This window comes from Cervus canadensis, chromosome 26 (assembly GCF_019320065.1).
Source record: "Cervus canadensis isolate Bull #8, Minnesota chromosome 26, ASM1932006v1, whole genome shotgun sequence".
NCBI classification, from domain to species: Eukaryota; Metazoa; Chordata; class Mammalia; order Artiodactyla; family Cervidae; genus Cervus; species Cervus canadensis.
The window spans coordinates 51,869,759-51,887,925 of record NC_057411.1 but is presented as its reverse complement, the minus strand read 5'-3'; the positions used below and the strand labels follow the sequence as shown (position 1 = coordinate 51,887,925).

The window sequence follows — 18,167 nt, the reverse complement described above, 5'->3', positions numbered from 1 at the left end:
GGCGCCGCCGAGCCGGCATCTTATGAGGACACCTACGCGCCCGCGGCGAGGACCCCCCCAATATGGCGGCGCCCGCCCGGCGCGCCGCGGTGACGTTCCGGCGGGGCGGGGCTTCGGCGAGGCGCTTCGTGGCTGCGCGAGGTCCTCTCGCCGGCGGCCGTAAGGTAATATGGCGGCGCCTGCGGCCTGGCCTCCCGGGCCTCGGAAGATGACGTGTGGGGGCGTGGGCGCGGCGGGCGAGTCCAGGGTGTGGGTGGTCGGCGGGCGTGGCGGCGCTGACCGACCCTGTTCCCGCGGGACGGGCGCCCGAGGGCGGCCGCGATCCGGGTCCCGCGGCCCCCGGAGGGAAGCTGAGTTAGTCGGAAGTCTTCGCCAAGCTGGGGCGTCTGGGGTCCAGCCCGCGCCCCCCGCCGCGGGCCTTGAGCTGCCCCCGCTGCTGGGGACACGGGGGGAGCTTGTCCCGCCCGAGCCTTCGCCCTGGCGGCCCCGGGGAAGGGGGCGCACGCGCTGCGGACGGAGAGCTGGCGCGGGGCCCTGCACGCCGCACGGCCGGCCTCCGGGCTCCTGCCGTCTCAGGGAGCCCCCCCCCACCCCCGGGGACCCGAGCGTAGGTGCCCTTCTAGGCGGTGGGAGTCCCATCTGAAAGAGAGTCGGCCCTGCTTGGTGGGTGGTGAGGGGGGCGGTTCTTAGCGCCCTTAAGGCTCCAGCCAGCCTCGGGCCGAACCTCGGGCTATGCGCCCTTAGGCTCCAGCCCACGGCCCGGGGAGGGAGGGCGCTGCTGTCAGGGAGGGCTCTTCACCGCGCAGACTTGCCTTCCGTCTGCCCCGCCCGGCCGGAAAGAGGGCCTGTGGCCCAAGCGCCCCGACTCTGCCCTCTGGGCCACAGGCTCCAGCCTTGCCCCTTCACCCAGACCCCTGGTGGGAGAGGGTCAGGGAGCCCGGGCTATGGAGAGGTCAGCGGGCCCACCACATCCTTCCTATCAGGGCCCGCTGACCTCTGGGTCGCCTGCATTGCGGGCGGACTGCCGCTGAGTCACCAGATGTTCCACCTACCTAGTCTCTGTTACAAAACTTCCTGTATATCCTGGCTCCCCCCTTACCTCTTGAGAGCTGTCTCAGGGTTAGCTGAGATGCTGTGTCCTGGACTTAAGTCTTTGGTTTTGTCTACCAAATAAAACGTAACTTTCAAGTTGTACTTTTTGTTTTTTTCAGTCCACACCAGCATCTTAACTTATTTTAGCTGTTTCAAGTTACCAAAAATATGGAGAAACCATTTAAAGTAGACAGTCCTAAAACATAATTATTTGTGTGTGTGTGAAAGTCACTTGGTTGTGTCCAACTCTTTGCAACCTCATGGACGATACAGTCCATGGAATTCTCCAGGCCAGAATACTGGAGTGGGTAGCCTTTCCCTTCTCCAGGGATTTTCCCAACCCAGGGTTCGAACCCAGGTCTCCCGTGTTGCAGGCGGATTCTTCACCAGCTGAGCCACAAGGGAGCTGATTACTCCTAAAAGAGTTCATCTAAAAGCTCTTACTTCATTGACATGTACTTAACAATCTTTGACTCTGCCTCTGCGCACCAGAAGAAAAGTTTGCATGGGTCCTGCCCTATTTAAGTTTTATCATCTCAAGTTATCTCTGTTGCTGACAAATTTTGTAACAGGAATCATCAGATCTTAAAATTTGATTTCTAGTAAACCTAAGGACAATGAAAATATTAATGTTGATGAGTCTAGAGATATAGTCATTAAACCAAGCTTGTTTTCATTCATTAAAAATTAATACCAGGGACTTCCCTAGTGATCCCAGTGGTTAAGAATCTGCCAGCTAATGTGTGGGACATGGGTTCAAGCCCTGGTTTGGGGAGATTCCACAGGCCGCAGGGCAACTAAGCCAGTGTGCCACAACTGCTGAGCCCATGCACGCCCTAGAGCCACAAGAGGAGAAACTCGTGTGATGAGAAGCTCAGTGGGTAAAGAATCTGCCTGAAAGGCAGCAGACTCTAGTTCAATTCCTGGGTCGGGAAGATCCCCTGGAAAGGAAATGGCAACCCACTCCAGTACTCTTGCCTGAAGAATCCCATGGACAGAGGAGCCTGGTGGGCAACAGTTCATAGGGTCACAAAGAGTCGGACACGACTGAGCAACTAAACCACCACCAGTGTGATGAGAAGCCTGCACACCACAATGACGAGCAGCCCCTGTTGGCCTGCAACTAGAGAAAACCCACATGCAGGAGCAAAGACCTAGGACAGCCAAGAATAAAAATAAACCCTGGGTTACGTGATTCTGAAATTCATTTGAGTATTAGCCAGTTAGGGCTCTTTTACCAGTTAATTTTGGCAGGACCACATACCTACAGTACACACATACACACAGATTCAAACCAACAGAGATCCTGTAGCTTCGAAACCAAGCAGGACCCTGTGGGGCTCCTGGGCACACAACCTTTCTGTGTCCCCTTGACTACAGATGCCTCATGAGCTCCCCCCCCCCCCATAGTTTTCACGGCATTAGCTGGTAGTGGCCCTCTCTGCTCGGCAAAGCAATAAAACTTTTCCTGCTTCACCTAAAACTCTTGTCTCCAAGATTCAGTTCAGTCCTGGTTCACAGAGACTGAGTTTCGGCATCACTTCACATCCCCAAATTTCATCCATGAATCAGGAACAGTAATACAAAACCCATTGGTTACAAAAGAGGTTGGTTTCCCTGGCGGCCTAGTGGTTAGGATTCCAGGCTCTCCCTGCCGTGGTCTGGGTTCAATCCCTGGTCTGGGAACTGAGATCCTGCAAGCCTCATGGTGCGGCTAAAAAAAAAAAAAAGAAGTTGGATTCAAATTGGGTTTCTGACCGATGGAACAAATAAAGGTCACCTGTTTAGATGGCGAAAGTCTTTTCACTAATACTTATGGAGAAGACGCAAGAGTTGTCTTGTCCTTGACAAGTTTCAAGTTACCTATCCCACTTTTGTTTCTCTCTTTTGAGAAGAGTTACTTTCCTGAAATTTGCGATTTCAAAAGGTGGTCTAGATAAGTGTTTCTGGAGAAGACCAGGTGGGCCATTTACATCTCAGAAGCATAGGAGGAAGAAGGCAAATTCTAGGAGTAACTTCTGTTCCCTTAAGGCCACAATATTAATATATAATATATATTTAAGCCTCACGCTAAGTAGGGGAAGTCTGAGGAGCAGTAAAAAGATTGATGGGCTTTGAGTTTTTCTGGAGCCTCATCTCAGTCCTGTAAAGACTAGATTTGTGAAATAAGGACAGCTCTTTTAATTCCTCCAAGAATGGGGTGGACACTTCAGGGAAAATGATACCAAAGTGCTGACATACCCATCCACCTGCTGGAACGTTTTATTGTTCAGTCAGTCATGTCCGACTCTTGGTGACCCCGTGGACTGCAGCACGCCAGGCTTCCCTGTCTTTCACCATCTCCCTGAGTTTGCTCAAACTTATGTCCATTGAGTCAGCGATGCCATCCAACCATCTCATCCTCTACTACCCCCTTCTTTTGCCTTCAATCTTTCCCAGCATCAGTTTTTTTTTCCAATAAGCTGGCTCTTCACATCAGCTGGTCAAAGTATTGGAGCTTCAGCTTCAGCATCAGTCCTTCCAATGAATATTCAGGGCTGAATTCCTTTAGGATGGACTGTTTTTATCTTGCTGTCCAAGGGACTTTGGAATGTTTTACTTTCCTTCATCTAGCTCAGGGAAGAAGGCCAAAAAAATTAAAAAATCCTCCCAGGCTCTGAATATCAGCTATGTTTAGTTCAGTCAGACCCGTGGCCTTCAATCTTGGTAATCTACTTACAGAAACCTGAGAGGCTCCTACTTGGGTTTAAGAAATTCTTTACCTAGGGCCCTCATTTACAACTTTGATGTGAAGAGGCTTGCCTGCAGCCTCGGGTGGTCCCATTTCTGAAGGTGACCATTGAATAGTGTCTTTGGGATAGAAGGCCATTCAGACAGCAGACCAGAGCGGGCGCTCAGTACAGGGGCGTGGAGGGAGCAGAGGTGAGGTCAGCCTCAGGGGTTCTGTTTGTTTGCCTTAGGCACTTTTACACCCCTTACCTTTCACTAGTCTTCTGCAGCATCCTTAGAAGCTATTTTGGAGTTTTGAAGCCCTTCGGGGCTTTTGCATACCAATTAAAAAAGGTACAATAACAGGATGAGAGCTCTCTAGCGTTTTTATAATTTAGAAGCCTCTCCAGTCCCAGGGGTCTATTTTAGGAGAGCTCTGATCCCCCTTGTGTCCCGCAGACCCTGTGGGCAGGGGTCCCAGAGACGGGCCAACAGGAGCGGACCTTGTCCTCTGTCGCCTTTCTCTGTGCGTAGGAAGCTCAGTGAGGCCAGGAGCGCCTCGGGGCGGCCCTGCACTTCCCGGTGCAGGCCGCCGGCGTGCACACACGTGCTGCCGTCTGAACTCAGCTGGCGCCCTCGTCTGCGCGGGACCGCTGGGCCCTTGAGGCGCGGCGCCCAAGTTGGCGGTGAGACGCGAGCCCAGCTTCCGGAGGAATCTCGGGCAAGGCAGTGCACACGCTCCGGTCTGCCCCTAGCCCCCCGCGGAGTCTCCTGCCGCGGCTGACTCTCCTGGGTCCTGTCTCTCCCTCCGGGGGAAACGGCGGCGGGGGCTCGGGGCCCCGGGGCGGTCGGGCCACACTGTGTGTCCTGGACGAGCAGTGGATGGGGATCCGGGTTCCCTGCGGGACCGAGCCGCGCCCGGGGGTGGGCCCTCGGACACCCTCACCGGGCTCCCAGTCTCCCGGGACACCTTGCGGCTGCAAGAAGCACAGGTCCCTGTTCTTAAAAGTGAAAGTCGCTCAGGGTAGCCGACTCTCTGCGACCCCGTGGACTATACAGTCCGGGAATTCTCCAGGCCAGAATACTGGAGTGGGGATCCCTTCCCTTCTCCAGCAGATCTTACCGACCCAGGGATCAGACCCAGGTTTCCCTGTTCTTGGGAGCTGAATTCATTCGATCTGTCCTTTCACTACCAGAGGGTTTATTCAGACCATGTAGCAACTTTTTTCTTTTTTTTCCAACTTAAGCAAAACCTAACAAACCAGCCACTTCTGTTTCCCTGGGCCTCCTTCACTGCCCTCCTGGGTCCCCGACTCGGAAATGCACCGGGGCCCTGAAAGGCTCCAGGGCACGTAGAAACAGCTTGAATAAAAATGTCGGGATCGTCCCTTAAGAGCAGCGAGGGTTGGCCAAGAGGAGAGCCCAGCGGAACCCCCCAGGGGCACCAAGGAGCCAGTGGGGCCTGGGGGCCCCCGTGGTGCTGAGCACAGGGTCGGGTGTCGACTTAAAAAATGGTCACAGCCCACAAGTTGAGGGTTATATTTTATTTGGTGGGAGTTTTTAGGACTTTAAGCCTGGGAGACAGCATCTCAGGTGATCCTGGGAGAACTGTTCTGAGGAGGTGGGTGGGGCAGAGAGAAGTTTATAACAAGCCGTGGTAGTCTGAACAGCAAAGGATTATTGTAATTAAGGAAAGCCAGATAGCTCCAATTAAGGTATTTAGCACTTTCCTATGTATGTGCTAAGTTGCTTCAGTCATGTCCGACTCTTTGTGACCCCATGGACCGTAGCCAGTCAGGCTCCTCTGTCCATGGAACTCTCCAGGCAAGAATACTGGAGCAGGTAGCCATTTACTTCTCCAGGGGATCTTCCCAACCCAGGGATCAAACCCACGTCTCACATCTCCTGCATTGGCAGGCAGTTTCTTTTCTTTTTTTAACTGATGGATAATTAATTTACAATATTGTGGTGGTTTTTGCCATACATCCACATGAATCACCCACGGGTGCACATGTGTCCCCTCATCCTGAAGCCCCCTCCCGCCTCCCTCCCCACCCCATACCTTGGGTTGTCCCAGAGCACCGGCTTTGAGTGCCCTGCTTCACGCAACGAACTTGCACTGGTCACGTGTTTCACACAGGGTAATAGGCACCTTTCAGCGCTAGGCTGGCGGGTTCTTTACCGCTAGCGCCACCTGTGTACGGGCAGATGCAGGCATCCAGGATCCCTGAAACCACTCCTTTCACAGGCATCTCCGCCATCTGGGTCAGGGTCCTGCGATTTGACGCTATACGTCTGTAGTTCCTTGCTCACCGTAGGGAGTGGTGGCGGCTCACAGTGGCAGCTCACTGGCTGATAGTGGGCTCTGTTCTTCCCGGGCTCAGAAATTCATGTTTGGAGGGCTGAAACCCTTGACAGCTGAGACGTCTTTGTTTATTGATGTGGCCGGAAATATTCCATTTCACAGGGGCGAACTCCAGCCGTCCTCTGGGGAGGGTGGGTTATCTCTGATACACCAAGCTAGCATCGACAAGAGACTCATCAATAATTGATCTAAGAAAGAAAGGGAAATTTTTATTGGCACCAACCTGATGATCCTAACCCAGGAGACAGTCTTTCAGAAGCTCTCAGGCCTGCCCGTTGGAGGTCAGAGCAAGGTATGTGAGCTGTCGAGACAGAGGGCTGTACGTCAGACAACTCAGCCACAGGCCGTGCAGTCCAGGCCTGCACACACCCGTGAGGGTGGGCCGTGGCACGCACCCCCCCCCCCACCCAGTAGGGCAAGAAGAAAGGTTCTCTCCTGGGGTCTGGTGAAGGCAGGCACTCAGCCCTTACTCGAGGGGTGGGAGGGGGCTCAGACGGGCAGAGAAAAACTGTACGTTCAAATATTTCTTGTTTTGTCCAGAATCACGACACAGAGAACAGACCGGGGTGTGGGAAGTTGCAGCTAGCAGACTTAAGCTTTTATATATGTCGACGGAACGAGCGGACAACACGGGCCTACTGCTCAGCAGAGACAGCGACATTTAATGTCCTGTGAGAAGCCATCATGGAAAAGCATAAAAAGAGAACGTCTGCATACGGATAACTGAATCAGTTTGCTGTAAGGCAGTAATGAACACAGCGTTGTAAATCAGCTCTACTTCAACGAGAAAACAAAAAAAGATTTCGTTTTGTCATAAAATACGGATTTTATTTCATCACACTGATTTTCTGTAGTCTTTTCTCTTTTCCATTTCATTAATTTCCACTCTCACTTTTATTAATTCTTCTCTGCTGCTGACTTGGGATTTAACTTGTTCTTCATTTTCTCATTTCCGAAGATGGACGCTTAGATGGTTGCCCACAGAGCCTCTTCTCTTCTAATAAATGCAAGCAATGCTACAAATTTCCCTCTAAGCACTGCTTTTGCTGAATCCCACACATTCTCATCAGTTGTGTTTCATTTTTATTTAGTCATTTAGTTCAAATTATTTTTAATTTCTTGAGAGTTCTTCGATTCATGTGTTTTTTAGAAGTGTGTAGGTTTTCTTATGGCTGTTGTTTTCGGGTGGTTTTTTTTTTTTTTGGCTCTGGCTCAGCTCGCGGGATCCTAGTTCCTGACGGGAATTGAATCTGAGGCCTTGGAGGTGAAAGCATGGAGCGTCCTAACCAGTGGCCTGCCAGGGAATTTCCAGGCGTGCGTTCTGAGTCTCCACGTGTTCGGAGATTTTCCAGTTGTCTTCCTGTCACCGGTTTCTGCGTCAGTTCCCTCGCGGTCTCAGGGCAGACACCGTGTGATTTCTGTGATTCTGAGTTGGTGAGGGAGTGTGTTACGGCCCAGAGTGTGGTCTGTCCTGGTGAGTGTTTCCAGTGAGTGTGAGAAGAATGTGTCTCTTTATTCCCGCTGTGCCGCGTCTCAGTCGCTGCACAGGCTTTCTCGAGCTGTGTGCGGGAGCAGGCCCCTCCCGAGCCGCGCTGTGCCCTCGCGGCGGCGGCCTCTCTCGTCACAGAGCAGCAGGGACGGCCCCTGTGGCCCCTGCACTGGCAGGCCGATTCTGAACCCCTGGACCGGCAGGGATGTCCCGGAGAAAGCGTGTCTTGCTCTGGAGGATGCCGTCTGTAGATGTCCGTTATGTGCGGTTCACGGTGGAGCAGAGTTCACCCGCGTCCTTCCTGGTCTCTGCCTGCAGGGTCTCCTCGCTGACCGGGCTGTGGAAGTCTCCGACCATCACAGTGGATCATCTGTGTCTTTTCTGTTCTTGCCTTAAGATCCATTTTATCTGATACTAACATGGTGATCCTAGCCTTGTTTTTTAATGAGCATTTACGTGGTATAGCTTTTATCCATTCTTTTTTAAACAAATTTAGTTAATTCCCATATTGTTGGCTGTGCTGGGCCTCCGAGGCGATGCTGGCTTCTCACTGGGGTGGTTTCTCTCGTTGGGGAGGGCGGGCTCAGCAGTGGTGGTGACGGGCTCGGGGACCCTGCCGCAGGTGGACCCTTCCCAGGCCAGAGATCAAACCCGTGTTCCCAGCACGGGTGGGCGGATTCTCAAACAATGGACCCCCAGGGAAGTCCTGTCCGTTTTGTTACTTTCACCCTTTGTCTCCCTAGGATGCAGTTGTGTCCCATACAAACAGCATGTAGTTGTGTTGGTTTTGTTGTCGTTTTTTAACAGTGACAGTCTTTGTCTACTAACTGGACCATTTTGTCCATTATTGTTGAATAAAAATCATCGATGTATTGGTTCTCTGCTTTGTGTCTTCTCTCAGATGGATTCTTCTTTACCGTTCATTTTATCACACACATTAGTTTAGAAGTTATTCACTGTTTCTTTTTTCTTTTTAGTAGTTTCACCAGCAATCACAATGGATCTGCTTCACCTATCACAATCTAAAATGAATGATACCAATTCCAACGCGTGTTCATGCGGCCTACTACCTTGTAGAAATCACACACTTGTTGTTCAGTTGCTCAGTCATCTCCAACTCTCTGCGACCCCATGAACCGCAGCACGCCAGGCCTCCCTGTCCATCACCAATCCCGGAGTTTACTCAAACTCATGTCCATAGAGTCGGTGATGCCATCCAAGCATCTCATCCTCTGTCGTCCCCTTCTCCTTCTGCCCTCAGTCTTTCCCAGCATCAGGGTCTTTTCCGATGAATCAGCTCTTTGTGTCAGCCTGCGACTACTTTAAACATCTAAAAATATTGGACAAAATACAAACCAAAGCTTTTCAGGTGGAGATAAGCGCTGCAGAGCAGTGGAGAAGGGAGACAGCAAGACGGGCCCACGCCGGCTGACCTGCCCCAGAAGGGCTTTCCGGCTGTGTGACGGGGGGAGGAGCCCCAAGACAACTGGTGTACCCTGACTTGAGGAGACAGCGTTCTGAATTTGGGGGCCCACGGGGACCGGAACGTCTACGGCGGAGTTGTAGAGAGAAGAGGCTCAGCTTTCAGGCTCTGCCCTGAGTCCCGTCAGGTCCTCAGCGTGTGGACCGAGCGCCCAAGGCCGGGCGCGACCCCGGAACGAGAACGTCTAACAGCCCTCACGGGGCCAGAAAGGGGCTGTGTTTCCAGCGGCCATGGGGCGTTGAGCAGAGTGCTCAGAAAGCTACTGCTTTAGTAATAGGGTCAGATGGGCCCAGACTGAGGAGTTTTCCGAGCTTCCCTGGTGGCTCAGACGGTAAAGAATCTGCCTGCAGTGCAAGAGACCTGGGTTCAATCCCTGGGTGAGGAATATGCCCTGGAGAAGGGAATGGCAACCCACTCCAGTATTCTTGCCAGGAGAATTCCATGGATAGGAGCTTGGTAGGCTACTGTCCATGGAGTCGCAGAGTCAGACACGACTGAGTGACTCACACGCACACACACACACACACACACACACACACAAGGAGTGTTCTGAGCTCACCTAGTGAAACTTCAAAGGAAGACCCAAAAGGATCAGATTATTTCCAGGTAACTTAAGTACATTCCAGAACAAAGCTCAAAAACATTAAAAAAGAAACAAATCCCAGTGACCCAACATTATAAAAATTACAATATCCAGCATCCAACAAAAATCACCATAAATGTAAAGGAGCAAGAACATACAACTCATAATAAAGAAGAAAAAATCAATTGGGAACTGCACCAGAAATAAGACAGATGACAAGGTAACAGACACGGGCATTAAAGGTTATACAACTATCTGAAATAGTTGGGAAGCTAGAAGAAAGATGAAAAGGTGTTAAGTAGTGATATTAAAAACCCCACATAGAAGCACATGTCAGTGTAAAGAATTGTACGTGAATACTCAGAGTAGCTTTACTCGTAATGGCCAAATGCTGCAAATTACCCAAATGTCGATCAACAAACAAATGCACAAATTGTGGTTTTTTCAAACAATGGAACACTGCTCACCAATAAAAAGAATGCACTATTTAAAAAACTTTTCTTCTTTTCTCTTATTTTTATTCTTAAAAGAATGCACTATGGATGAGCCCAACAACACAGACAAATCTCAAAGTAATTTTACTAATTTAAAGAAGTCAGACAGAGGGACCTCCCTGGTGGTCAGGGGTTGAGACTCTGCTCAGGGCGCAGGCGTGATCCCTGGTGGGGGAACTAAGATGCCACATGCTGCATGGTGTTGCCAAAAAATAAAAACAGACAAAAAGTGGAATATGGCATGATTCCACTTACATACAACTGTAGAAAATGCAAACTAGCAACAGAAAGCAGAGCGGTGGTTGTTTTGAGGGGAGAAGCCAGTGAGCAGAGGTGGAGATCGACAAGAGGCTGAGGGTGTTCGGGTGGGGGTGGGGTGGGGTGCCCCCACCTTCAGGAGGTGATGGCCTCACAGCTGCATGCTGACCTTAAAAATAAAACAGTCATCTTACCAGCAAAAATGAGTTTGCTGGAGAATAGCAGAGAATTGCAATATGGGACAAACATGCAAAGAAGGGCCAGAGGCAGGTCTAACAAAGGAGAGGCATGTTATTTTATAGAGAAGAGGATGGATGTGGGGAGGGGTGGTCCTGAGCCAAAGTCCGCTGGAGAAAAGGGAGAGTTCAGAGTGGGGACGGTTTCTGTCTGAGGTGTTGGAGTGGTGGACTCCTTGTAGGAGAGGCCAGGTACGTTTTCCTGTGAAGCTGAAAGTGAAAGTCGCTCAGTTGTCTGACTGTTTGTGACCCCATGGGCTGTACGGAATGGAGAACAGCAAAGAATTGCAGTTTGGGATAAACATGCAATACAAAGGCCAGAACACTGGAATGGGTAGCCTCTCCCTTCTCCAGGGGATCTTCCCAACCCAGGGATTGAACCCAGGTCTCCCGCATTGCAGGCAGATTCTTTACCATCTGAGCCACCAGGGAAGGCCAAGAATACTGGAGCGGGTAGCCTACCCCTTCTCCAGCGGGTCTTCCCAACCCAGGTCTCCCACACCGCAGGCGGAATCTTTACCAGCTGAGCCACTAGGGAAGCCCAGTTTTCCTGCGGGGACCTGTGATTAATTCTTCCCGTGACTGATTTTGAGTGGTGCTGCAGAGAGTGCCCCCTTCTGGCCTCCCAACTCCATTTTAGTGAGGTTTCCCTTTATTAATTTTCCCACCTATAAATATATCAAAATTGATCAAATTGTGTATTACCTGTCAACCACACCTGAATAAACGTAAAAAAAGTGACAAAACATATTTAATGATCCTTTCACTGTCCTACCAGACATATAGATCCTTTAAAGGGTATTTTATCCAGAACACTTTAACCTCATGTACCCCTTCTTGATTTAATGTTGTCCCGTATTTTAATTCTATTTTCCTACTGTTGTTTAGCCGAGACACAGCCTCTTTATACTCACCCCCAGGTTCTCCTCTCACTGTGCCCCCTGCTTAGTTCCAGATCTTCCATTTCAGATCTCTTATCTCAGCCTGAACTATATCCTTCAGAATTTCCTTCCTAAGGACGTTCTGTCTCTGTCTGAATGCGTGTCTATTCTGTGTCGTTCTTTGTTTAGAACTATACACAACTTTCCTTAGTAAATACGAACAGGAATGTGCACCAAGCATAAATACACAGCTGAACTTCCACAAAGTAAACACACTGTGTCTCTAACTCCGGAATCAAGAACCGGAAACCCGCCCACGCCCTGGGACCGCTGCTGTGCCTGCTCCCAGTGCCCTCCTTCAACTGTGCTGCTGAGCTCGGGATGCCTGGGTTCTGTTGAGTTTTGCCTCAGTGTTCATAAGAACCGTTGGTCTGAGTGGTCTGAGGTTTTCTTGTAGGGTCTCTCTGGCTGGCCTTGGTAGGTTGGCTTCATGGAATGAGTTAGGAACTATTTTATACTCTTCAATTTTGGGGAAAAGTTTGAGAAGGCTTGGTGCTAATGCTTCTTTAAATGTTTGCTAGAATTCGCCAGTGAAGCCATCAGATCCAGGGCTTTTTTTTCTGTTGGGAGACTGTTGATCAATCTCCTCACGTCTCCATTGTTTCTCGGAGTTGGTGCATTTCATCTAGTTGACCCGACCTGCTGGTGCACAGCTGTTCACAGCAGTCTCCTTTAATCCTTTTCATTTCTGCTGAATTGGTAGGAATGCCTCCGTACTTCATGTCTGATTTTAGTCATTTGTGTCTTCTCTCCTTTTTTCTTAGTCCATTTGGTTAATGGTTTGTCAAGTATGTTGGTCTTTTCAAAGAACCAACTTTTTGTTCCATTGATCTTTCTCTATGGTTTTTCTATTCTCTATTTCTTTCATTATATCTCCATCCTAATCTTTCTTTCCCTCTGCTAGGCTTTTTCATTTTGGCCACAACACCCAGCTTGCGGGATCTCGGTTCCCCAACGAGGTATTGAAACTATGTCCTTAGCAGTGAGAGTCGAGTCCTGGACACCATGGTATTCCCTCCTCCTGCTAGTTTTAGGGTTTCTGTTCTTCTTTTTCTAGTTCCTTAAATTGTAAAATTGGGCTGTTGATTTGATCTTTTTCTTTTAATGTGTTTACAGCTATACTTTCCCTCTTATCACTGTGCTCGCGGGGTCCCGCACATGTTGGTACGTTTCATTTTGTTTTCATTCCTCTCCAAGTCATTTCTAAGTTCCCTTGTGATTTCTCCTTTGGTCCTCTGGTTCTTCAATGTTCCACTTTTCCTTCTGTTATTGAGTTCCAGCATCATCCTGCTGTGGTCAGAGAATACACCTTTTACGGCATCTGGCTTTTAAAATCTATTGATGGGAATTCCCTGGTGGTTCAGCGGCTGGGATTCTGGGCTCTTGCTGCTGAGGGCCTGGATTCAAATCCCTGGTTGGGAATTAAAATCTCACAAGCTGTGCAGTGCCTCTCTGCCCCCAAGTCTATGAAGACTCAATTAGTGACAATGTGTGGTCTCCTGAAAGCATCCCACGTGTGCCTGAGAAGGATGGGTGTCATCAGGCGGGTGTCCTGGACACATCCGTTAGGTCTGGCTCACTGGTCCTCTGTCTGGCTGTTCTAGCCAATGCTATGGGTGGGGTATTCAAGTCTATTGTTATTGTAGAACTGTCTCTTTCATTCCGTTAGCTTTGGCTTCATATATTTTCACCGTCTGTCGTTAGGTATGTAAACATTTATATTTGTCCTATCTTTCTGCCCTATCAAACCTTTTATTAACATGTGATAATGTCCTTCTTTGTCTACTGTAAACTTTTTTGATGTAAACTCCTTTTTGTCTGGCCATGGTTTAGTCACCCCAGCTCTCTTCTAGTTATTATTTGCAGGGAATACTTTTTCTCATCCTTTCACCTTTGATCTATTTGTGTCTTTGGATTTAAACTGAGCCTCTTTCAGGGACGGACTTTGCTGGTGTCCAGTTGTTAAGAATCTGCCTTGCAAGGCAGGGGACTCGGGCTCGATCCCTGGTGGGGAACGAAGATCCCACAAGCTGGGGAGCAATAAGCCTGCGTTCTGCAACTACAGAGCCACAGATAGAGTCCCCACCCTGCCACAAACGAGGACATAGCTCAGAGCCGACACAGCCTAATAAATAAACATGCTTTTTAAAAAGATGCAAATAAAAAAAAAATAAAGTGAGCCTGTTGCAGACACCACGGAGCTGGACTGTGTGTTTTTATCCATTCCACTCCGCTTTTCCAAGGCCCTAGATGAAGATGCTTTCTGCCAAGTAGCATGTGAGTTTTCCTCTGCCACTTGAGGGAGCATCCCTAGTCCAGAGCCATTTTTAAATAACTTCCTCGTGGACACATTCTTGGTGCTTTTAACGGTGTGGGTTTTGCTTGTGGCGCCGGTGTTATAGCCACTGTTCCCCCCACAGTGTCAAGACAGTCCGCCCCCAGGCTTGCAGGCGAACGGAGGAGGACTGGGCGTGTGTGTGAACCTGGGACTCACGCTGCGCCCAAGCCGCGAAGCCGGGCTGCACTCCTGGTCTCCCGCTGTTTGCTGGCAGAGCCTCTGCCCCTGGAAACCAGCCTGCCAGCCCCCCACCTCCAAGCACATACACCTTCGCCTCCTCCCTTTCTCTGCCCCGCTGGCTCACTGGCAAACCCCCCCCCCCCCGACCCGGGCTCCACCTCCTGGGCGTCCCCTGGCGGGGCGGGGGTGGGGGGTAAGTGCAGGGGGTCGGTGACAGCCGAGAGTGGGCGCAGTGAGTCTGGGGGCGGATCTCCTCCGGGTTGGGGCCAGGGTCCCCAGACGACGCCCTGGGCGGAGCCCACAGCGGAGGGCTCCGAGGGGTTGGGGGTTCTGGGCCATCAAAGCCAGTTGCTCCCAGAGCTTCCTGGAGTCACGCACCGGCCACGCTCTGGCGGACCACACCTCTCCGCGTCCATCTCCAGCCGGACAGCTGCAGGCAACCCAGGCAACAGGTGTGGGCTCGAGAAAGGACTTGCCCGGTGGTCTAGTGGTTAAAAATGCGCTTGCCTACACGGGGGACACAGGGTCAGCCCCCGCTCTGGGCAGACTGCACCCGCTGTGGCACCACTGAGGCCGGGCTCAGCAGCAGGAGAAACACTGCAGTGTGAAGCCCCCGCCAGGCAACTAGACGAAGCCCGCCCGCAGACCCAGGACAGCCAAAAACAAAGGCATTTTAAAAGAGAGGAAGGGGGAGAAACTGGTTAGGGAGAAGTGATGGGGGTCGAGGGGCTCACGAAGTCTGTCCCACTGGGATATGAAAGAAATCACAGCCGGCTTGCGGAAGACCCGGTGGAGACGGAAAGCCCGTACCCGGGGAGGGGCGGGGGGCCGGCGTGGCGCTTGGACCCCGGCGCGGACGGGGTTTGGGCAGGGACTCAGGACCCAGGCAGCCCTGCGGTGCCGCCCTCGCGGGCCGGCGGCGCGGTCCTCTCGGTACCCTCTCAGTCTCGGGGAGGCCGAAACCGGGGGCCCGAGAGTCAGCGGGGCAGGGATGGTGAGGCTGGACGGCGTCGCGGGGCTCCGGACGAAGGGCGCGGAAACGCGCGCGTCCGGGAAGGCCGCCCGCCGGCCCCGCGCCCCCGCGCCCGGCCGGTCGGAGTTTCCGGACGCCCCCTGCTCAGGCCCCGCTGCAGCCCTGCCCCGCCCCTGGGCCAGCGCGCCCGCGTCCGGTCGGGGCCGCGGACGTCCCATCCCGTGCCCGGCCGCCACCCGACCCAAGGCCCAGGGGTGGGGCGGAGCCCATCCGGCCGGGCGCCGCCACCACGAAGGAAGCCCGGCGCTGCCCCGCGCCGTGCGGGCTGCTGGTGGCTCCAGGGCGGGGACGCGAGGGCCTGGGCGCACGGCCCGGAGGTCGCCGCCTCCGCATCGGCGCTGCGCCTCGTAAAGACCCAGTGGACGCCAAGTAGGCAGCACCCTTCTTAGAAGGACGGGTGGCCCCCGCGCGCGTGAGCCGGGCGGGGACCTGAGACTCTTCCCACGACCTTGTGCAATCGCGAAGGAGCCAAGGGCGCAGAGAGGCCACGCGACCCGTCCCAGGTCACGCAGCCGGCGTGGAGTGTGTCCGGACGCGGAGCGCTGGAGGGGACCGGGCAGCCCGATGGCTTCTTACCTGTGCCTGTGGCCTGAGGGTCAGGCACGAGGCCGAGCCGGGGCGAGGAGAGGAGACCGCACGGGCCCCGGGGCCTGGGTCGCTCCCGAAGCCGAGCTCCCCGGAGCAACCCGCCCCGACTGGACCCACTAGCCCACTGGGCGCAGAAGCCGCGCGTTGGCATTCACCGGCCCCCAGCCCCGGGCGGGCACCGAGCCCCCTCCCTCGGAATCGGTCCAGGGACGCCCGGGTGCCCGGGCCGCCGGCGGTGGCTCTGGAGCTGCTGTCCAGGTGCCGCCTCCTCCAAGTAGCCCTCAGGAGCCCACGCCTATAGGGTAGGCCTGACGGCGTCTGGGTGCGGATCCCGGTCGGGGCCGCGCGTACCGAGTCCGGGAGCCACCACCTCGGTCCCTTTAAGCGAGCGGTTCGCGCGGTCCCGGGTTTCCTTGACTACGACGTTGGATGGGGGTGGCCGGGGCGGGGTCGAGGCGCATGCGCGGTACGCGCGGGACGCAGCGCGTCTTTCTCGAGTCGCCGCGCCGCTGTAGCCGGGTCCCCCGAACCGCGGTAAAGGCGGGGCGGGGGCTCGATGGGCTGGGGAGGACGGAGAGGGAAGGGGTCGCAGAGCCCGGGGGGCGTGGCGGGAGTGGGGGGGTCGGGGGCTTGGGGAGCCTCCAGACCCGGGGGGCGGGGTTGGGGGGCTCGCTCGTCTCGGGGGGCGGGGCCCTCGAGGTGGGCTCACGGGTCCCGGGGGGTCCGGGTGGGTGGGTCGCGCGAAGCCGAGCTCGGGGTCGGGGTCCGCAGGCCCGAGGGGCGGACGCCGCTGACCGTCGGCTCCTGCAGGGCGCCCGGGCTCCCTCAGCTCGGCCATGGCCCCCCCGCCGCCGTGCGGACCTCCGAGGTCGCCGCCGCCGCGGCTGCTGCTGCTGCTGCTGCTGCTGCTGAGCGCCGCGCTGCTGGGCGCCCAGGCCCACGCCGAGCCCACCGCCGGGAGCGCCGTCCCCGCTCAGAGTGGGTCCCCCGCGCGCACGCGGAGGGGTCCCCGGGTGCCCTGACCCCACTCGGACGCGCGGGAGGGGCGTGGCTCGCCTTTGTTCCTGGGTGGTCGCCGCGCCCCCGCGGGCGGGGGGCGGGGGGCGCGCGGAGGCCGCTGCCCGGGATTGGGGGGGTCCGGCTGCGAGCGCGCCCTGACCGGGACACCCCCAACCCCGACCCCCGCGCAGGCCGCCCGTGCGTGGACTGCCACGCCTTCGAGTTCATGCAGCGCGCTCTGCAGGACCTGCGCAAGACGGCCTACAGCCTGGACGCGCGGGTGAGCCTCCCGAGGGGTGCGGGGCGGGCGGAGGGGGGCGGGTGGAGGCAGCCCAGTTCCCGCTCCTCCCGGTGGCCTTCCCGGCTCCTTTCCCGGGGTCACTGGAAAAGACAGCCTGCCCCAACCCAGTCTTTCCCAGCGGGCAGAGAGGGCGCGGCAGGGAGACCATCCGCATGAGCTGTAAGGCCAGCTTGGGCCCAGCAGTCCGGGGCCGGGAGTTCCCCCCCTCCTCTGCAGGGGGTGGGTGCAGGCCCGGGGTGCCCGGAGTCAACCCCTAAGTTTGGAATGAACAGTGCCCCTCCCCTCCGCCTTCGCTGGGCCCCAGCCAAGGAAGTTCTCGTTTGTGACACAAATGTGTATTTCTGGGAAGGGGGAGCACTCTGAGAAGTAGGAAGAAGGGAACATACCGCCCTGCTCCCTCTGCTCCCAGTTCCCAAGGGTTTCCCCAGATCTGGAGTGCCCCCTGGGGACACATCTGGAGCTGGGCTCCTGAGAGGAGCTGCGGCCAGCCCACCCTTGGGGGCTGGAGGAGCTGTCAGGACAGAGGGGCCCCTGAAAGAGAAGCTGGAAGAGTTGTCTAGGTGTGGGGCTCAGGGAGCCCGGGCCCTGGGCAGGAGCGGCGGAGGCGGGTGGAGTGCAGGGAGGTCTGGGCAGCAGCTGAGGGTCCCCTGAGGGTCCCCTGCAGTCAGTCCGTGGAGCTGGGGCTGGGGTTTGTCCGGATGCAGCTGGGTTTAGGCGTCAGGAGTCCTGGGAGCGGGCGTGTCTTGGGGGGAAGCTAGGAGCTGGGCGGCCCCCGGGCTTGTATTTCTGGGTGCCGCCTAGCGGAGCCCTCACACCCCTCATTGCTTTGCAGACGGAGAGCCTCCTGTTGCAGGCCGAGCGCCGGGCCCTGTGTGCCTGCTGGCCGGCCGGGCACTGAGCACCCGCACCAGCACGTGCCCAACCAATAAAGGCCTGGTCCCCACGCCCGTGTCCTGTGTCCCTGCTCGGGCCCCCAGGGCCCACCGTCGTCCCCCGGAGTCTCTGCCTGGGCCTGGGTTTCCCTACCAGGCAACTCTCCCACCGCGGCGCCAGGCTGGGGGCGTGCATCTGTGGGCAC

General features: G+C 54.9%; 2 protein-coding genes across 3 annotated transcripts; one reads left to right on the top strand and one right to left on the bottom strand.

Annotated features, from left to right (window-relative positions):
- Window positions 1-32: 32 nt before the first annotated feature.
- LOC122428167 (basic proline-rich protein-like) lies at window positions 33-16,627 on the bottom strand. Its single transcript, XM_043447975.1, has 8 exons — window positions 16,141-16,627; window positions 15,915-16,057; window positions 14,903-15,743; window positions 14,547-14,598; window positions 14,327-14,455; window positions 4,587-4,778; window positions 4,295-4,504; window positions 33-507 (listed from the first exon to the last, which is right to left on the bottom strand). Exons 1-8 carry the CDS (start codon window positions 16,625-16,627, stop codon window positions 33-35), a joined length of 2,529 nt encoding a protein of 842 aa, XP_043303910.1.
- C26H4orf48 (chromosome 26 C4orf48 homolog) lies at window positions 15,491-18,032 on the top strand. Of its 2 annotated transcripts, none has more exons than XM_043448430.1 (4): window positions 15,491-16,091; window positions 16,600-16,767; window positions 16,980-17,068; window positions 17,922-18,032. In XM_043448430.1, the coding sequence occupies exons 2-4, from the start codon at window positions 16,626-16,628 to the stop codon at window positions 17,985-17,987; spliced, it is 297 nt and encodes a 98-aa protein (XP_043304365.1). In that variant the 5' UTR covers window positions 15,491-16,091; window positions 16,600-16,625; the 3' UTR covers window positions 17,988-18,032. The 2 variants fall into 2 exon arrangements, with proteins under 2 accessions (XP_043304365.1, XP_043304364.1); XM_043448429.1 differs by lacking the exon at window positions 15,491-16,091 and adding an exon at window positions 16,167-16,323.
- The last annotated feature ends 135 nt before the right edge of the window (window positions 18,033-18,167 follow it).